Below are 19,880 nucleotides of genomic sequence, written 5' to 3'. Positions count from 1 at the left end.
CGCGGACACCGTGCGTGCGCACTCATAAGTGTTCCACCTGCCAATCAGAAGTATTCTTGCCGGCGAAAATGATCCATTCTCACATCAAAAATATGGTGTAGCTCTGACCCGAACCACTCGGTGGAAACGGGGCTGTCAGTAGCTGTAAAAATCCATCAATTAATAGGACTATTAAGATAATGGTTCTCGTGCTGACGCCACTTCCTCCTTTTTCTCCAATGTTGGGACTCGCCGGGAAGTTCCTGGTTTTTAGTGGCGTGCAGTTCAAAATCTGAATATTTGTCTTTTCAGTAACTGCAGACCAGGAAAGGATGAATTTCAAACTGTTGTTTAATTTTATTCTTAAATGCTAAAAAAAACCCATTATATATCTTGTCACCTACACTTTAATAGTTCAAAAGTAATGACTTACTGAACTTAGCGTCTTTTTCTGTACCACTCGTTTTTGTAGTAAAATGTGTGTCACACCCTATTTTTAAAGCTCCTATCTCAAAAACCAGCAAAGCTAAAAGACTGAAACTTTGCATGTAGTAGTGCAACTTAGCTAAAATTTCCATAGCAATTATGTATTTTGTGATAAAGCATAGAATTTGGTACACATATAGCCAAAGGTATTCCAAATAAAACTGGATTTTCCATATGTCATCCATGGCAGCCATTTAGTTAATAGGGTTTTAAGAAGGAGTTGTTTGTCTTCCATAGTTTTCATGTTACAGGGTAACATATGTCACAGAATCCAGTGGATGTCAACCTTGTTTGACCTGTATTTTGGACACCATGCATTCAGCACAGTCAAAACTGTTCCATTAATTCATCGTATTAGCTCAACCAATAATTTCCATCACCGTTTTTACCAAAACGGAGCAACTTTAACTTTTGACCTCTATACAAACTGAAATTGACCTTTGTCACAGTTTTTGCTTTTTTTTTTACCCTATAATTCATAACATTCAGTTGTAGATAATCCATACTCTACCTTTTTGGAATCTTTATGATCAGACAAAAAATGTGGTATATTTTTCAATACAGTTGGAGCATTTTTCAATTTTCATTTTGTAGAGTGGCTGCCCATAGATGACATATTGAAAATTCATGGTGGCCCAAGATCCAGCTTTATTTTAAATATCTTTGGCTTCATCTGTGCCAAATTTGTTGCTATTATCACAAAATGCACAATTTATTAATTAATTAATTTATTTATTTATTTGCAATGCCACCCCAGTAATGGTGTTTGCTGGAAATAAAATTAAGCAATCAGTGTTGGGCAGTCAGGAGGCCGCCGGTGATTTTGCATGGACTGACCCGTTACCACTTTAACTTTGACTCACGTTTACTGTATGCCAGTGAGTCAAGTGACTCAGTTTCTTTTTAAAATGATGTGACGAATCGCTCAGCAAGTATAAAAGTGAACTGTGAGCAGAGACCTCCCACAGTCAACAACAGGGATAAAGTCAGAATTTTAGGGATGGGTATGAAAGGAAAAACTTATATCTTGCAGTGTAATTGAAATTAAGGAAACCATTATTCTGCTAGTTGGCAGAAATAAAAGCTTTCATGCTATTTGATTATCATCTCATCATTTAAGAAAATATTGTAATGTGTAGTTGTAACACTAAGAAAATCAGAGTTTACAGTATGTAACAAGGTGTAGTAGTTTAGTTTGTATGAAACAGGTGTATGTTTATTAATGCTGTTTTCTTTGGTTACTAGTGGACACTCAGCCTGACACGCATGATGTGGACCACAGTGAGATTCGAACTCAGATCCTACTGGCCACTGCTTCTGCTGCCCTGAAAGGCCGACAGAGTTTCACACAAATGCTAAGAGAGGTCAGAGATGCAAAGTCATCTTTGGTGCATAGTGCATTAGTCAACATTTCCACATTTATTTTTAAATTTGATTTCCTAACAGAAGTACCATAACTATAACCAGACAGTTTTAATGTCATTATGTGAACAGTTTTGTTTCACTTTTCTTTTTTACCAGCTGTAGGTATGGCCTAGTCTTTTTTAGATGTTGCTTTGAAAAAGAGAAACATGGGGAAACCCATAAAACAAAGGCCATCCTGCTTAGGAACATGGTAGGGTCTCTCCAAATATCATCTCTCAGTACAGTAATTTGCAAAATAAAGAAAAAATAAGTCTTAGACCCCATTCAGACTGGGATTGGCAATCCGGCTTCGAGCTGAATAAGGTTTTTTCTGAAGCTGAACACTACAAATCAGATTTCAGACTGTTTTCTGTCCAGCTCAACCCACCTCTGAGAGATGGGTTGAACTGGATTTGAGCGGGATTCGCCAAGGTCTGAACGCAAATGTGGCCAGAATCCGACTAGCTCAGGGATCATGATGTCAAGCTTCCTCACTACATCCATGCGCCCGCAGCATGCACTCCACTGTGGCGGCGTTCAGTGTGACTGCAACGGCAAAGATGGCAAGCATTATTTTTCTCTGAGGCGCCTTCTCGCCAAGAGAATCCGCCGAATGTGTTCATGTCCATGTGTCGCACACACCCCCACGCTGTGTGTGGTGTCATGCCCACATCCAAATGCACACACTTCCAAACTCTTCACTTCCAGACATCTCTTTTGGCTTGAGCCAGATTGAGATTGGACACGTGTGTAGGATGAGCCACATTTGAATAACAGGTCTGAATGTTTTCCGGCTGAAAAGCAATTCAGATTTAATCCAGCTCAAGGTGGATTGCCAACCCCAGTCTGAGAGGGGAAAAAAAAATCCATAAAGATACAGTCTCTAACCCATCAGACTTTGACCTTTTGAAGTAACTAACTATTAGTCACAGCTATTTTTAATTATACACACATAAAAAAAGGGTAGTACTCAGAATGTGGACATTTTTTTTTCTTTGTAATTTTGCCTTTGTGCAGCATCACAGTGGAGTTTAAATGAAACAGTCGAGATGTGCTTGTAGTGTAGACTGTCACCCTTAATTCAACAGGTTGAACAAAAATATTACATTTACTGTTTAGGAATTACATCCATTTTTGTACAGTTTCTTCAGTCTCAGAGGCCATAAGTAATTAGACAAACTAAATATACAATGCAAATGGTCACTTTTACGGCTAGTTTTCTTTAGACAAGCCTGGTGATACATGAACATTTCCAAGTCACTGAATATGTGTGGACTTCACTTACAATTTTTTTTTTTCCAATTCAATTTTTTCAATTTATTTTCCTTTATATAGCACCAAATCACAACAGAGAAGGCGCTTCACACAGGTAAGGTCTAACCTTACCAACCCCCAGAGCAACAGTGGTAAGGAAAAACTCCCTCTGAGGAAGAAACCTCAAGCAGACCAGACTCAAAGGGGTGACCCACTGCTTGAGCCATTCTACAAACATAAATTACAGAAACAATTCACAGAACATTTCACGGACGAATATACAAGAATTGCTGTTGGTGCACAGGACAGGAGGGTCGCCAACACAAATACAACTCCCATCTCTGGATGGAGCTGCACCTAAACATAATCAGGCATCAGAAAGACAAAAAATACTGCATAATTTGCCAGCATTAATCAACAAGAAAAACAGAAGAAATACTAAGGTGATCGCTGGCTGCTACCCCTAAGCTTCACTAAAAGACCCAGAATTTAGGTAAAGTTGAGGCCGCAGCCCGCTCCAATTACTAATAACATGAATTAAAAGAGTAAACAGTGAAAAACAAAATGGTATCAGTATGCTAGCCATATGAAAGGGAAAAGAAGTGCGTCTTAAGTCTGGACTTGAAAGTCTCCACAGAATGTGATTGTTTTATTGACGCAGGGAGACCATTCCACAGAACAGGAGCACGATAAGAGAAAGCTCTGTGACCCGCAGACTTCTTATTCACCCTAGGGACACAAAGTAGTCCTGCACCCTGAGAACATAAAGCCCGGGCCGGTACGTAAGGTTTAATTAGGTCAGCTAGGTAGGGAGGTGCCAGTCCATGAATAATTTTATAGGTTAGTAGCAGAACCTTAAAATCTGATCTCACTGGGACAGGAAGCCAGTGAAGAGATGCCAAAATGGGTGTAATGTGGTCAAACCTTCTGCTTCGTGTCAGAAGTCTGGCTGCAGCATTTTGAACCATTTGGAGACCCCTAATGCTAGACTGCGGTAAACCAGAAAATAGAACATTGCAGTAGTCCAATCTAGAAGAGATGGACGCATGGATCAGGGTCGCAGCATCAGCCATAGACAATATGGGACGAATCTTCGCTCTGTTTCGCAGGTGGAAGAAAGCAGTCCTAGTAATATTTCTAATACGGAGGCCAAAGGACAACGAAGGATCAAAAATTACCCCAAGGTTCCTCACTTTGTCAGCGTGATGTATGACACACGAGCCTAGGCTGAGTGTTAACTGGTCAAATTGATGCCGATGTCTCACTGGACCAAGAACCATCATTTCAGTCTTATCAGAGTTTAAAAGTAGGAAGTTTCTAGACATCCAACTTCTCACTGCTGCAAAGCAATCTTCCAAGGATTTTATGTGAACAAGATTACCAGCAGTTATTGGCATATATAACTGAGTATCATCTGCATAACAGTGAACGGTAATCCCAAAATGCCGCAATATGTGCCCAAGGGGTGCTATATAAAGGGAGAAAAGCAGGGGGCCTAAGACAGACCCCTGTGGAACACCAAATTTCATGTCACTAAGGTTAGAGGTAGCGTTACTGTATAAAACACAGTGAGAACGATTGGTCAAGTATGACGTCAGCCATGCAAGGGCACTCCCAGTAATCCCAAAATGATTTTCCAGCCTATCAAGTAGAATATGATGATCCACTGTATCAAGTGCAGCACTGAGATCTAACAGCAAGAGAACCGTAGTGGTGTCCGAATCCATTGTAAGCAGATCATTCACCACTTTAGTGAGAGCCGTCTCTGTGGAATTATATTTTCTAAAAGCAGACTGCAGTGGCTCAAAGAGATTATTCTCAGTAAGATAGTCTACGAGCTGCCGTGACACCATTTTTTCCAGAATTTTAGAGCAAAATGATAGATTTGATATCGGCTGATAGTTTTTCAATACACTAGGGCAGGGGTGGCCAAGCTGCTCCAACACACCTGAATCCAATGAAAGTGTGTTGGAGCAGGGAGACAACTAAGAGTGCCAGGAAGGTGGCTCTCGAGGACCGAACTTGGCCACCCCTGCACTACGGTCAAGATTAGGTTTCTTAAGTAATGGTTTAATCACTGCAGATTTGAAACTTTTAGGAACAGATCCAGAAGTTAAAGAAAGATTAATAATTTCCAGCACAATCGGCCCAAGAGTGGGCCACAGGTCCTTAAACAGTTTTGTTGGTATAGGATCAAATAAACAGGTTGTGCTTTTTGTTGACATTACAAGTTTCGTCAGCTTGCCTAGAGAGATACTATCAAATTCTGTAAATCTAGGTAATACCTCAGTAGTGGCGCCCACCTCAATAGCATGGTGTAGTGGCTGGGTTAAGGCATGCTGGGATATGTTCAACCTAATGTCATGTATTTTCTTCTCAAGGTAATCCAGGAAATCTTGTGCTGTAAAAGGAGAGCGAGCTACAGGTGGTTGTCCATGAATAAGTGTTGCCACAGTGTCAAAGAAGAACTTTTGAGTTATGCTTGTTTTTGTTGATCAAATCAGTGTAGTAGGTCCGCTTTGTAGCCAATAATGCATGCTTATAGTCTAAGATAGCATCACGCCACGCAAGGTGGAATACTTCTAATTTTGAACAACGCCATTTCCGTTCTAGACCTCTTGCTTTATGCTTGAGGTCACGCAGGTAATTATTGAACCAAGGTGACTGTGATTTGGGGGAGCGCGGTTTCAACACAGGGGGTGCAGTCATGTCGAGTGTAGTTTTGAGCACTGAGTTTAAAACTATCCACAAGTCTGTCTACTGACTGGGTATTTGTCAAAAGTGAGGCTAAGACATCAGGCAGTCTAGCTTCTAGTTCATTCTTAGTTGAGGAGTTGATCATACATCAACCATTAGGAAATACAAACAGCATGGTAAATCTGTCTGGAATAGGTAGTTCTCAAACACTGAGTGACCGTGCACAAAGGAGACTAGTGAGGGAAGCCACCAAGATACCTATGACAACTCTGAAGGAGTTACAGGCTTCTATGGCTGTGACTGGAGAAACTGCATAATGTAACTTTAGATTATTGCATCACTATTTATATAGCTCTACAGTGGAGTGGTTTAGAGAAGGACCTTCTTTAAAACATGACATTTCAGCTGCAGTTTGCCAAAAGGCAAACTGTGATTCTGGCTTAGATTTGAGCTATTGTCTTGTAAAAATTTTTTTTTTCCTATTTAGCAACTGAATATTTATTTCAAAGTAGTGCACAAGACGTACAATTTGAATTTATAATTTATATGATGTAGCAGTTTAAAAACCATGCAGTTCAACAGTTTTGCTTTTAACAGTCCTGATCTGTGTGTCAGTTAATTATTATCCTCCGGTGTCACAGACCGAATGGTCCCCCCTAAATGTTGGTCCGCCCTGTCTCCACAGCGCATGTGTCATTTCAGACTACAGCAGCACGTCTGAAACTGACTCCCTTCGCCAAAGCGATCAGATGGATTAATGGGATTATTAACATCAGATGACAAGATAAATCCTTTTCAGTCAGTCAGTTTTAAGCAGAAATGAGGCTGTTTTAAGTAGAAACGAGGTGATAATCTGTGATGCTTTGAAATGGACGCGCAGTGACCGCAGCAGCTTGCAGCTCGTGTAACTGCGGTGCTCTGATCAATTTCTCTATCTTTTATGATGAAATAATGCTGAATTTATGTGGAAATGATTGTTGTACAAAAGCTTCAGATATCTGTCGCTGAGATAGATGATGACTCGAGTGCAGTTTTAAGGAGAAACGAGGTGATAATATGTGAACCGAAGCTGATGACGCATGCACAGTGAAGGCAGGGCAGACCGATTTTTAGGGGAGACCGTTCGGTCTGCAACACTGGTTTGAAATACGGGGGGATATAGCGATCAGCATGTCAGTTTGTCTTACAAACTTTTACAAAACATTTACCAACTCTTGTTTGACAATGCTGACCTGTGTACGTCCGTGCTTGTGTTTTTTCTGTTGCACTATGTGTCTTAGAGGGAACAAGGCAGATGTAGAGGCTCCAGTTTTTCTCATGGAGAGTGTAGTCGTATTCGCACACAGTGAGTATATTTACAATATATAAACCTCAAAAATACTATACTAATATTTAGTATAATGTATAATTTGGCTTTGTTGCTTCTGTGCTGACTGAATGCTGCATTTTTTTTCTGAAATTCAGTGATTTACTGAAGAAGATGGTCAGATTATGATGGCTTTTCTGTTCCTTTACAGTTTCCTGCCAAACTATGTGTCTCACAAGGAAACGTACCAGCAGAAAGCCTTCTGTGGAGTATACAGTGAGGACGGTAACATATTCCTCTCGGCCTGCCAAGGTAAATAACCTGAATTGCAACTTGAGAACCCTGCGAAATAGCATAATTTCTGAGTGTTTGCTTTAATTTAAGTGATAAGAGTTTGTCAGAGGCCTTTGTAAGAGTGGCATGCTGGCTGAGTGGTCACTGTACTTACTACTTGGTTTTCTGAGGAGAAAATTTTGAGTTGGATGTTTGAAAAAGAGACATTTGCTTTTGCCGTTTTTGTGTGTAAAGCCTGGGAAAGGAGGCAACAGGTGTTGTACCCAGTTGTACCTTGAAATTGTGTAACATGTGACATGTATGTGGTCATCTTGTTTGGGATATCAAGTGTCTTATAAGTCCATGTGGGCTGGGCACCAGTGGTGCATGACACTTTAATAAAAATCAATCAATCAATCAAAATACTTCCAAAATAGAGGCTTCCTGGTTCAAGATCACCCATGCACATTCTCCATGTAATGTGGAGTTGTGTCATATCAGCATGCAGTTCCGATATGAATCTGCTGTGGCGACTCTGAGCAAAAAGGGAGAAGCTGAAAGAGTACAAGCAATGGGCCCAGGTTTAATTTAGTATCAGATCTGTCCTCCCATCACCTGGACACAAACCATTAGGGGAGTTACAAGGCACAGGGTTCTGCCCCCGCCCACACACACACACAAATGTTTCCTACTGGTATCTCGATTGGAACCCGAAAACTGCCACTGAAAATATCAATTTCACACCAACTAATGTGCGCGAGACACTGCCTTAACCTCTGCTGTGATGTGACAAAACACAGCACTAAGACTGTAATAAGAGTGCCCACTGGATTAACCTCCAATTAGCACACTTAAGCTTAGTGGTACATGGTGAGCATTTCTTATTGCTAAAAGTTTAGCACACACACGGGTCACACTTATTCCTGTCTAACTACATAACCCAGATAAGTCACAGTCACTCTGGCAGTCACATTTGGCCATATTGACTGGGGGACGCACACATGAGCTTTTCTTCTAATAAAATTCGACTACAAAATGTTTTTTTTTTTTTCTTTCAGATTTCAGATATGCTAAATTGACATATTTCATAGCCAGTATAGCTGGCATTAAGGAGCCAATAAATGGAAAGGCTTCTTTGAGTGTAATGGTATGCTTCAGTGTCTCAAACATGGATGCTCGCAATAGTCAGTTTAATATTTTCCATAGTTTGAGCATATATAAACTACACAGTTTAGTGTCAATGTCTGTTGTTTGACTATAGTCCAAGTCTGCGTGTCCATGACAACTGCCACAGAAAATTTCAGGCCTCTAAGTCCATTATTTGCTGAGATATTCTACCTTGAACATGGCTCCAGAAATGACGGCCATAATTTTTGCCTAAAAAATGGCAGACCCCATGCACACTAAATTGGCCATATCTCAGAAACTACTTGGCCTACAGGCCTCAAACATCAGGTTTGTTGTTCTGTCAGGGAATATTTGATTAAAGTTTGAAGATAATCTGAGACAAAGTGCATGAGGCCCCTCAAATATTCGTTGAATTGACATGGAATGACCCAAATGTACTTTCTACAGAAATCCAAGCATTATAATGTAATAATTTTTGTAACGCGTTGCAAAATAACATTTTATACTCAACAAAAATAGAAACGCAACACTTTTGGTTTTGCTCCCATTTTGTATGAGATGAACTCAAAGATCTAAAACTTTTTCCACATACACAATATCACCATTTCCCTCAAATATTGTTCACAAACCAGTCTAAATCTGTGATAGTGAGCACTTCTCCTTTGCTGAGATAATCCATCCCACCTCACAGGTGTGCCATACGAAGATGCTGATTAGACACCATGATTAGTGCACAGGTGTGCCTTAGACTGCCCACAATAAAAGGCCACTCTGAAAGGTGCAGTTTTGTTTTATTGGGGGGGGGGGGGGGGATACCAGTCAGTATCTGGTGTGACCACCATATGCCTCATGCAGTGCAACACATCTCCTTCGCATCATCCGTGAAGAGAACACCTCTCCAACGTGCCAAACGCCAGCGAATGTGAGCATTTGCCCACTCAAGTCGGTTATGACGACGAACTGGAGTCAGGTCGAGACCCCGATGAGGACCACAAGCATGCAGATGAGCTTCCCTGAGACGGTTTCTGACAGTTTGTCCAGAAATTCTTTGGTTATGCAAACCGATTGTTTCAGCAGCTGTCCGAGTGGCTGGTCTCAGACGATCTTGGAGGTGAACATGCTGGATGTGGAGGTCCTGGGCTGGTGTGGTTACACGTGGTCTGCGGTTGTGAGGCTGGTTGGATGTACTGCCAAATTCTCTGAAACGCCTTTGGAGATGGCTTATGGTAGAGAAATGAACATTCAATACACGAGCAACAGCTCTGGTTGACATTCCTGCTGTCAGCATGCCAATTGCACGCTCCCTCAAATCTTGCAACATCTGTGGCATTGTGCTGTGTGATAAAACTGCACCTTTCAGAGTGGCCTTTTATTGTGGGCAGTCTAAGGCACACCTGTGCACTAATCATGATGTCTAATCAGCATCTTGGTATGGCACACCTGTGACGTGGGATGGATTATCTCAGCAAAGAAGTGCTCACTATCTCAGATTTCGACTGGTTTGTGAACAATATTTGAGGGAAATGGTGATATTGTGTATGTGGAAAAAGTTTTAGATCTTTGAGTTCATCTCATACAAAATGGGAGCAAAACCAAACGTGTTGCGTTTATATTTTTGTTGAGTGTATTTTCATGAAGAGAACATATTTATCTTGGGCGAATTCCATAACAGTTTTTTTTAGTTTCCTTTCAATTCCAAGCATGGGTGTGCATGCATGAGGTTTTACAATTGCCAGAAGTTACCTTTGATCTTGCATGATATGTTTACACAAGGTGTGCACGCTAACATCCATTTTGTAAATCACTTCAGAGGTGTTATTTGGTTTCAGAAACAGTGTTTTTAGATTTAGAAGCGTTTATTTCTTGCTAACATTTACAAAATATGAGAAACAGATTAGATTTATACAGAAATAAGCTGTTTTGGAGCTTTTCCACCATCTTGGTTTATTTTGTTCGAGCGAGCAGCCAGCTGATGTCACTACTCTACAGCTATCACTGCTCTGATTGGCTGTCGCCATGTGCTTCCCAGCATCCCTTGCTGAAGTTGGGGGAAGTCCCCACCTGATCTATGATGTTACTATGATCACTACCATAGCATCAGAATCAAATTTATTGTCAAGTAAGTTCACACATACAAGGAATTTGATCCACTGTTCTTGGTGCATAAACAATAGGAACAAGAAAAAACACTTCTGTAAGAAGTAAAAGAGTCAGGCAATGCTATATTCACTGTTAAATAACTTAATGGAGTGGGACTGTGCAAAAACATTTGATTGAAGTACAGTTGTGCAGTACCTTTCAGTGCAGGGTTAACCAGTCTGTACTTTGTGGTGGTGGTGGTGGGGTTTTCTGGCATTATTTATTAGTCTAACTGCGGATGGAAAGAAGCTGTTATTATGTCTTGAAGTTTTGGTCCTGCTGGACCTCAGCCACCTGCCAGAGAGGAGGGTGACAAAACATTTGTGTCCTGGTTGAGAGGGATCGGCCACTATCTTCCTTGCTCGCCTCAGGGCCCTGGAGGCATACAGGTCCTGTAGGGATGGCAGGCTTCAGTCGATCACCTTCTCTGCTGCATTGATGATATGCTGCAGTCTGCTCCTGTCCTTGACAGTGGCAGCAGGGTATCAGTGATGGTAGAGGAGATGATGGACTCAATAATGGCAGTGTAGAAGTTCACCATCATTGCTTTTGGCAAGTTGAACTTCCTCAGCTGCTGCAGAAAGTACATCCTTTGTTGTGCTCTCTTGATGAGAGAGCTGATGTTCAGCTACCAGTAGAGTAGAGGAGTTCTAGTGGAGGAGCTACTAGACTCCAACAGGAAACTGTGAGTGGGAAAGCAACAGGCAAAAGTTGCACCAGTCCCAGTTTCTCCATTCTCCACAAAACATGAAATTTCTTCGGTTCATACTGTCTGCAGTAAAATAGAAGTCAAAATAAATGTAAGGATCACTGCATTTTATTTGCATTTTCCATAACTTCACAACTTTTTTCTGATTTAGGATTGTGAAACAGCCTGAGGATTGACAACATCTTCCTTGGAGAGGCCTTTTGTCCAAAATTATGCATCCTGCCCCAGTCAGTGCAGTGCATTAAGACAGGCTGGCCCACAAACATAGCTTCCCTTATAGTGTCCTGCTCTATAAAATTTATAGTGACATGTAATGGAACAGCATTTTCTAAAGTGTTGTAAGACTGTCAGTCTTGCAACTCATCACAATTTCCTAACTTTAAAGTGGAACAACACTTCTTAAAGTTATTCATTACTTTGTGTGTAAACTCTCAGTGAATATACGAGGTCTGTGAGAAAAGTATCCAACCTTTTTATTATATGCAAAAAATATATGGATTTGATTCATATGTTTTTACGTCAGCCAAGCTTGAACCTTCGTGCGCATGCGTGAGTTTTTTAACGCCTGTCGGTTGCGTCATTCGCCTGTGGGCAGGCTTTGAGTGAGCACTGGTCCACCCCTCTCGTCGTTTTTTCATTGCGAGGAAATGGCGGAATGATTTGGGCTTTGTTCCATCAGAATTTTTTCAGAAACTGTTAGAGACAGGCAGCTGGAAACCATTCGGAAAATTCACATGGCTTTCCGTGAAAATTTTATGGGCTTCACAGAGATTAAGGAGTGTTACTACCGCTTTAAGGACAGCCCACAATGGCACACGGCGCGCCGCGCTCCGAGCAGCAATCGACAGGCAGAAATGACCATTTCATTTCTAAACGGATCGCTGTATGGCTCCGGGACCATCGTGTGCAGTTTCTCTGGTTATCACAAGAGCTGGACATCAGCCATTTTCCGGCAGATTTCACTTTTAACAAGAGATTTTGTCATGGAAAGCCGCGCGGAGGCTTCACGCGTCACGACGGATTCGCTGATGGAGTGAGACAAAGAACACCTCCGTTTTTCAGTGCCCAGCTCTCCACAATTTCTCTTATACTCACTCGACTGGTAAGCCACTGAAAGCCGAGATAGGCATGTCCCAACTTGTCCTCTAACACTCCAAAACAGAGGTGTTCTTTGTCCACAGTCAGTGATCTGGAAAACATCCGCATTGCTCACACAGACAGCTGGGACCCGGTGTCTCGTCAGGATGAGGTGAACGTCGAGATGAGGTGCGTTGCATGCGTGCGATGTGCGCATGCATGCGCACATCACTCTACCCCAGACTTGAAGACGTCACCCGTCAAGATGAGGTGCCTCGTGCAACTGCACATGGGGAGATGATGTTACTCGCTCGACATGCAACTGCGCATGCGCATTTTTTTTTCTGTCAAAGTTTTTTTTTTTTATTAATTGTATTCAGTGTATTTATAGCCTAGTAAGTAAAACATTTTCTGTATTTTACGTTAGGAAAATAAATGTATGTATATGTATATTTTGCCTGTCAAAATAAGCTAACTCCAGGTTAAAAATATTTATTGATTTATAGTGAGTAGATTTCATACATTACTACGTTCCGATGAACAATTTATACATTTACTTGCACATCAAAATAAGCGAACCTCGTCAAGGAATTTTTTTCAGTGCACACATATGCAGTTACACGAGGAACCTCATCTCGACGACGCACCTCATCTCGACAGACTTATCTGTCGAGCGGAGGTGCCACGCACCTCATCTCGACGCCGCACCTCATCTTGACAGAACACCGGTCCCGTGTCCACGTAACAGTTCTCCTGTTAAGATGGCAAACACAGCCGTCCACCCTTGTCACCTGCCATCACTTTCTCTCCGACTCTTTATGGTCACACTTATAAACACAAGGATGTGTGGCTTTCTCTCACTTGCTCCTCCAGAGAGAACATAGAGAGGGCCAACTCCCACAAAATGATGTAATCTGGATGCCAATTTGATTGTGTGTAACTCGGGCAGCTTGGCTGCTGCAGTGGAGTGACGTTTTGTAAAAAAAACTTCTCTTGAGTGTACTACAAGCTACTGTAATGCACTATTTGACTTTAGAACACAAGGAACTACTATTACAAACATTTATTTAAACAGCTGTTATGATTGTGGCGTGTATAGAGTGGAAAATAAGGCGCTGTAAGTATATTATAACCTAGGCAGCCTGATCTTTTATATTTTTAGTTTTATATTTTATATTTAGCTTTATATTTTCTGTTGTGTTTTTAATCAGGTTCTTTTTGTCTCTTTCTCTAAAATTGTATTGTAGCATTATTATTAGTTATTATTGCTATTATTGTTGTTGTTGCTATTATTATTATTCATATACAAACAAAATAAATTTAAAAATATTACAAATTGTAATACATTTGACTCTTTTACGACAACAAACGCTGAGCCATTATTATACAGAAAACAAATGCACACAAACATGCTGACAGCTGCAACAGCTTAATGCTAACTTTAACATTGAAAATGCCATAAACATGCTAACGCGTTAGCATCGGTCCCATTTTTAATACATTTTTTATAAAATACATCTATCAACTGTTTTAGAAGACCATAACTGGTCGGTTTAACATAAAAAAGGTAAATATCACTCACAGACATATGCTCTTTAGGGTTTTAGCCGGGGAAAATTAAGATAAAGTGAAATAAAACAATGAATCAAAGAAGCATTAGATTGAAGCAAGGTTCAAAGCAAAGCCGCTCTGCAGAAAAGTTGATTACAGACCCACTGCAGGGTCTGTAATCGATGTAGAGAAATGATCATTTTCCTGACCAACACCCCCAAAAACAAGGCCACTCTGAAGGACCGATAAGGGAATCGTTAAGCAAAAAGGTTATTGATGTTGGCGGATCGAATAATTTCTTAACGATACCTTTTGGAAAGGAGTAGAATGCCACTTCTTTGTTTGTTTTCGTGTACTTGGTGCAGTTGATAGCCGAACACTCAGTTACTTTAGATCTTGATGTTTTTCTGATGTTGCTGGTATGATAGTTATGATCCATGGTCATGAAAAATGCACATAGACAGAAACTTTTGTCTAATACGACTCTAGAGTGACACAAAGACTGCCATTGTGCGTCTATAGCAACACCCAGTTACACACATTCAAAATGGCGGCCGGCGCTCAGCCAGTTACAGTGCAGCATATAGGAAGTCGGCCATCTCTATGTTCTCTGTGCTCCCGGCATAGCTTGGCAGAAACAATTAATCTCCATGACAGTAGGAAAAAAAAAAAAACAACCCAAAGAATACAACCCATGCTTTTGGGAGAGGCAACATGCTTCGTTTCAATTCTCCTAGCCACATGAATGGAAGGGATAGATAGCATCCTTTAGACCAAAGTGTTTTTTCAAAGCCAATTTCACATGCTGAGCCAGCTGCATTTCCTGTTTTTTTTTTTAAAGTTCCCACTTCTTTCTCAAAAATCTTATCCTTGGGAAAACTGTACACCTGATAAACATCACGATGGGTGTTGAAGGACCTTCCCACAACACACCTGTTCACCATTTTGACATATTCAGTGTGCATCTCCACCAAAAAAAAAACCCTAATTCCACCTGTAAAAAAATTGCATTCTTCCTGCTCACTTCAGGATGCTTGCCGAAATGGATCTGGAGGGAGGTCCACAAGATGACATCACGCAAATCAACATTTCTCGCAGGCTTACAGTTCTGAGCGTTTCAAAACAACAGATGAAATCATGCGAAATTCCCCATCTTAATATCTCAGGGCATCTGGCACCAAAAATAAAACACAATACACTACATTATACTGCTACACTAAAGGCCCAGAAGGCAACCTGCAATAGGCGACTTCCATAACATCTGAGCTCCATTGTTCACCCACAAAAAAATAATGCTGTTGTGGATTATTTTGTTAATTCCCCAATAACTACAGTGTTAATAGCCACATATACTCACATCTGTTGGACTATAGGGACTCTACAAAAAAAAGCCACAAATAATGTTTCCATGAGCAATTTAATTTAACAGCACATGGATTAATTTGCCTGGAGGAAAGCCCTTGAAAGAGTACAAGGAAAACTACCATTCACAGCAGTCATGATGTCCTGTACACCAGCATGGACTCCCAAAAGTTTCCTATACATTTGTATTGTCAACTGTGTCGGTAGCATGGCCCAAGCAGAGGGTCACCCCTCTGAGTCTGGTCTGCTTGAGGTTTCTTCCTCAAATCATCAGAGGGAGTTTTTCCTTACCACTGTTGCCTGTGTGCTTGCTCTAGGGTTTGGTAAGGTTAGACCTTACTTGTGTGAAGCGCCTTGAGGCAGCTTTGTTGTTATTCTGAGCTATATAAGTGAAATTAATTGAAATGAATGACATGTCACTAAACCAGCTGATAAAGTACAGCTCAACCCAGTGCCATGAATGTCTCGCCAAACATGCAACACCACACACCAGGGACAAAAAAAAAAAAAAATTGCAATTGGACATGCCCCTAAATTTGGTGCCTCTGGTTTGAAGACATCACAAATAATTGAAAACTGCAGGATGGAGCATTTTGTCAACATGTATTTACAAGTAAAATAAATGTGAGCTGTGGAGATTCCCAGCTTGAAAGAGGCAGTAGCTGATCCTTTGTGCTTGATTACAAGCAGGTGCCTCCATTCCACTAATCAGCAGAGCTCTCCTCCCAACACCTGGACACAAACAGTTAGAGCAGGAACAGCCACAGAGCCGTGGCGTTAACTCAGTCAGTCACTGAATATCAGTGTCAGGGCTATATCAGTGTCCATAGTGTACTTGACAACAATCTCTGCCCCTGAAATTCTCCACAGGATGAGTAGAACACAAGTTCTGGACAACTGTATTTTTCAACCATGTACCAGCTGCAGATATAGCCTGGAAGGTATAAGAGAGGCCAGACAGGTCCATATTCTGAAGAAAATGTCAGTGAACCATGGAGAGCCATATTGGCCCTAACAAAACAAAAAACACAACTACACATCTATATAAATGAAGCAAGACTGACATTGGGGTAATATGGTCAAATGCCCTAGCCTGTTTGACCTCGAGTACCAGCATTCTTAAACATTTGAATGTTCCTAGTTGTAATGTGTGCAAGGCTAGACAAAACAACATTGCATTGATCACCCTGGATGAAATTAATGACTGAAATGCTATCTCTGCATTCAGCTTTGGATAGAATGAGATGAAGATTTAGTAGTAGTTCTACACACACACATATATATATATATATATATATATATATATATATAAGTCAAAAGGAAAGTTGTACTGTTTTTTGCTTCAGTGAATCTGTTAATTAATAATCATGATTTCTTTGTCATGCCAAATAAATGATGACAGTCTCACTTTTCTCTAAATTCAGAAGGAGGAAATTACAGCATTCAGTTTTTATCTGCAGTTAGACAAGCCTCTGAGTTCCTCTTATGAAGCATTATCAGCATTGACAGACATGTAAAGTCGAGTATCATCAGCATACAGTGAAAGGTTATTCTATAACTTCAAGTGCTCAAACCAAGAGGTTTTGTTTTAAGCAGTAACAAATTACACAAAAAATGAATGCTGTTTTAAAACAAAGGTTGTTATTGTTTCTTTGCAGACCAGAACATCCGCTTATACAACACCACCAGGGGGCACTTTAACCTACGACAAACAGTGAAGGCTCGCGATGTGGGCTGGAGTGTCCTGGATGTCTGCTTCACCCCTGATGCAAACTTTTTGTTGTACTCCAGCTGGTCTAACTATAGTAAGGCTCGGGCAGCTGTAAGATATGACACAATGCATTTTAGTGCCAATCACTGTTTTGCCTCACTATTCATGATGCAAGTTTAAAGTTCACTAATTCTGTAGCGGCATACAAACAAGCCAGGTTTGGTCATCTTGTCATATGATGGGTTAAGGTGCTGAAAAAGGACTTGATGGCGGGGCAGTCAGTACTTAAGGTTGCTGGACTAACATCATACTCCTAGTATGCTAGCACTTCTTCTGGCACTAGAAGTCACGGAACATGAACACTTTCTTTTTTTCTCTTTTTTTTAAGCTTCCAAACTATGGATATCTGCAGATCTCTAACAGTTATCAGTAGAATGAATCAAACCATTCCCTTCTTTTTTTTGTTTGTGTTGATCAATCTGTTATGAGCTACGGGTGTTTTGTACAATTCCTGCTTAAATGGTACACCTAAAATTAAAGGCTTGTTATTCTTGAGTATATGCTAAAGGAAGATTTCTTAGTATTGTTTAAAGAGGCATTCATTTTGGTGAATGTAAACTGCAGACTCATTGAAAATCTAGTTTTATTTACATAATTAATAAAAAGTGAAATAAATGTGCATTTTGCCAATAATTTGAGTTTGAAATTTTTGGCCAGGTTGCATATAAACGTATCTCTTGGGCAGCAGATACATTGATTAGGTTTTGGTAGCGTTTCAGGTTTGCATATTAATGAGAATGAAATATTTCTTATTAAAGTTGTACAGCCTTTCAAATTTCACAAACTCATATAATTTAATATCTACTGGAATCCAAGCATTATAATATCCATCCATCCATCCATTTTCTTCCGCTTTATCCGGAGTCGGGTCGCGGGGGCAGCAGCTCAAGCAAAGCCGCCCAGACCTCCCGATCCACACACACCTCCCCCAGCTCCTCCGGGGGAACCCCAAGGCGTTCCCAAGCCAGCCGAGAGATGTAGTCCCTCCAGCGTGTCCTGGGTCTTCCCCGGGGCCTCCTCCCACTGGGACGTGCCCGGAACACCTCTCCAGCGAGGCGTCCAGGGGGCATCCGGAAAAGATGCCCGAGCCACCTCAACTGACTCCTTTCGACGTGGAGGAGCAGCGGCTCGACGCCGAGCTCCTCCCGAGTGACCGAGCTCCTCACCCTATCTCTAAGGGAGCGCCCAGCCACCCTGCGGAGGAAACTCATCTCGGCCGGGATCCGGGAGAAGCTCTCCCGGAGGTCGGAGTTGAAGACCTCGCTGACAGAGGGTTCCGCCAGCCGTTCCCAGCAGACCCTCACGATACGTTTCTGGCAGGCCCATTATAATATTTGTTTATTTTTTGAACATGTTGCAAAATTACAGCTCATTTTAATGACGAGTACATATTTACCTGTGGTAATTCCATAAGATTTTTTTTTCCTTTTTAATTATGTCCAGAACACATGCATGCTAACATCTGGAAGAGGTCTTGTGAATCACTTTAGAGGTGTTATCTAGTTTCAAAAACAACGTTTTTAGATTTATAAGTGTTTATTTCTCACTAAAGTAAGTCCCTTCGGCTGCTCCCTTGTTCTCACTCGGGGGTTGCCACAGCAGATCCAAGTTGAATCTGGATGTGTATTTGGCACAAGTTTTACGCCGGATGTCCTTCCTGACTCAACTCCACATCATGGGTGCAATTTGGTGGGGGATAGGGGACATGCCCCCCCCCCCCCCCACCTTTTCAACCAGGGAGGACAGATTATGGTATGTTCCCCCCACCTTCTGGCATATATGTGTGTACTTGAAACACGCTATGCCAGTCTTATGTGCAAAACCATGTCAGAATAGTATCTTTGTTTCTGCAAGTTTGTATTTTTAGCAGCATTGACTTGTTTACAACACCTGTTTCTTGTTTGTCACATTCGGAATTTTCTGGGACTGCATTTGCCCAGATTTGAAAGGAAAAATAGTTGCCTCTAGGGACTAGTGTCTACACATAAGTATCAGTGGACCATATGCTAATTTACTAAATTTTGAAAGTTAGAAAAGGAAATCAGAAAAGCTATCTGGGACCTCAGAATGCCCAGCTGCAATTATTGCTTGATCTCCAAAATCAGTCTATGCAAGCGAAATTATGTTCAGTATGAGTGTTGTCATTAGTGCCACTTCGAAAATTAAATTCATGATAAGTAATTTATCCTAAACTTATGATCTGTTGTTTTTCACACTTATGCAAAAACAAATCTTGAGAAAAAAATGCAGTATGTGATAGTTAATAATTATTAAGAGCCTGTACTTTCATATTTATGAATACATTTTACCACATTGCAGTTGTTGTTTTTTTAAATGAAAACTCAACCTATCATTCTTTTTGAGTTCTACACATGTGGTGATACCTTATTTACACCAGGATGTTAATAAAATCAGTGCTGACTATTCTCAGAATAAAGTACTTATATCCATAGAATGCATCTGAGCTTATCTAGAAACTGTTGGCTTCTGGGGGCCTAAATGGCCCCAGACCCCCGGCCTATGGGCTGCGGGCCTCGCACTTTGTCCCTCCCAATTTCTAGTAGTTCTAAATTGCGCCCTTGCTCCACGTTACATGAAACTGTGGCAGGGGTGGGGTTTGAACCGGGAACCTTCTGCACTGAAGCCAAGTGCACTAGCCTCTTGGCCACCACCCCTGCTACGTGTTTATTTCTCACTAATTTTTACAAATTATATGAGAAACATATCAGATTTATACAGAAATA

At 41.0% G+C, this 19,880-nt stretch overlaps 1 protein-coding gene across 2 annotated transcripts in view; it reads left to right on the top strand.

Moving 5' to 3' along the window:
- Nucleotides 1-19,880, top strand: part of dcaf11 (ddb1 and cul4 associated factor 11) — a 76,204-nt gene that overhangs the window by 24,280 nt on the left and 32,044 nt on the right. For both annotated transcript variants that reach the window (XM_034171260.1, XM_034171252.1), the window contains 4 exons: nucleotides 1,711-1,829; nucleotides 7,101-7,165; nucleotides 7,338-7,438; nucleotides 17,024-17,170. In XM_034171260.1, the coding sequence (XP_034027151.1) occupies nucleotides 1,711-1,829; nucleotides 7,101-7,165; nucleotides 7,338-7,438; nucleotides 17,024-17,170 (432 nt within the window). The remainder of the gene's footprint in view (nucleotides 1-1,710; nucleotides 1,830-7,100; nucleotides 7,166-7,337; nucleotides 7,439-17,023; nucleotides 17,171-19,880) is intronic.

Source organism: Thalassophryne amazonica, chromosome 1 (assembly GCF_902500255.1).
Source record: "Thalassophryne amazonica chromosome 1, fThaAma1.1, whole genome shotgun sequence".
In the NCBI taxonomy this organism is placed as follows: domain Eukaryota; kingdom Metazoa; phylum Chordata; class Actinopteri; order Batrachoidiformes; family Batrachoididae; genus Thalassophryne; species Thalassophryne amazonica.
This window is presented reverse-complemented; position numbering and strand designations above follow the sequence as displayed.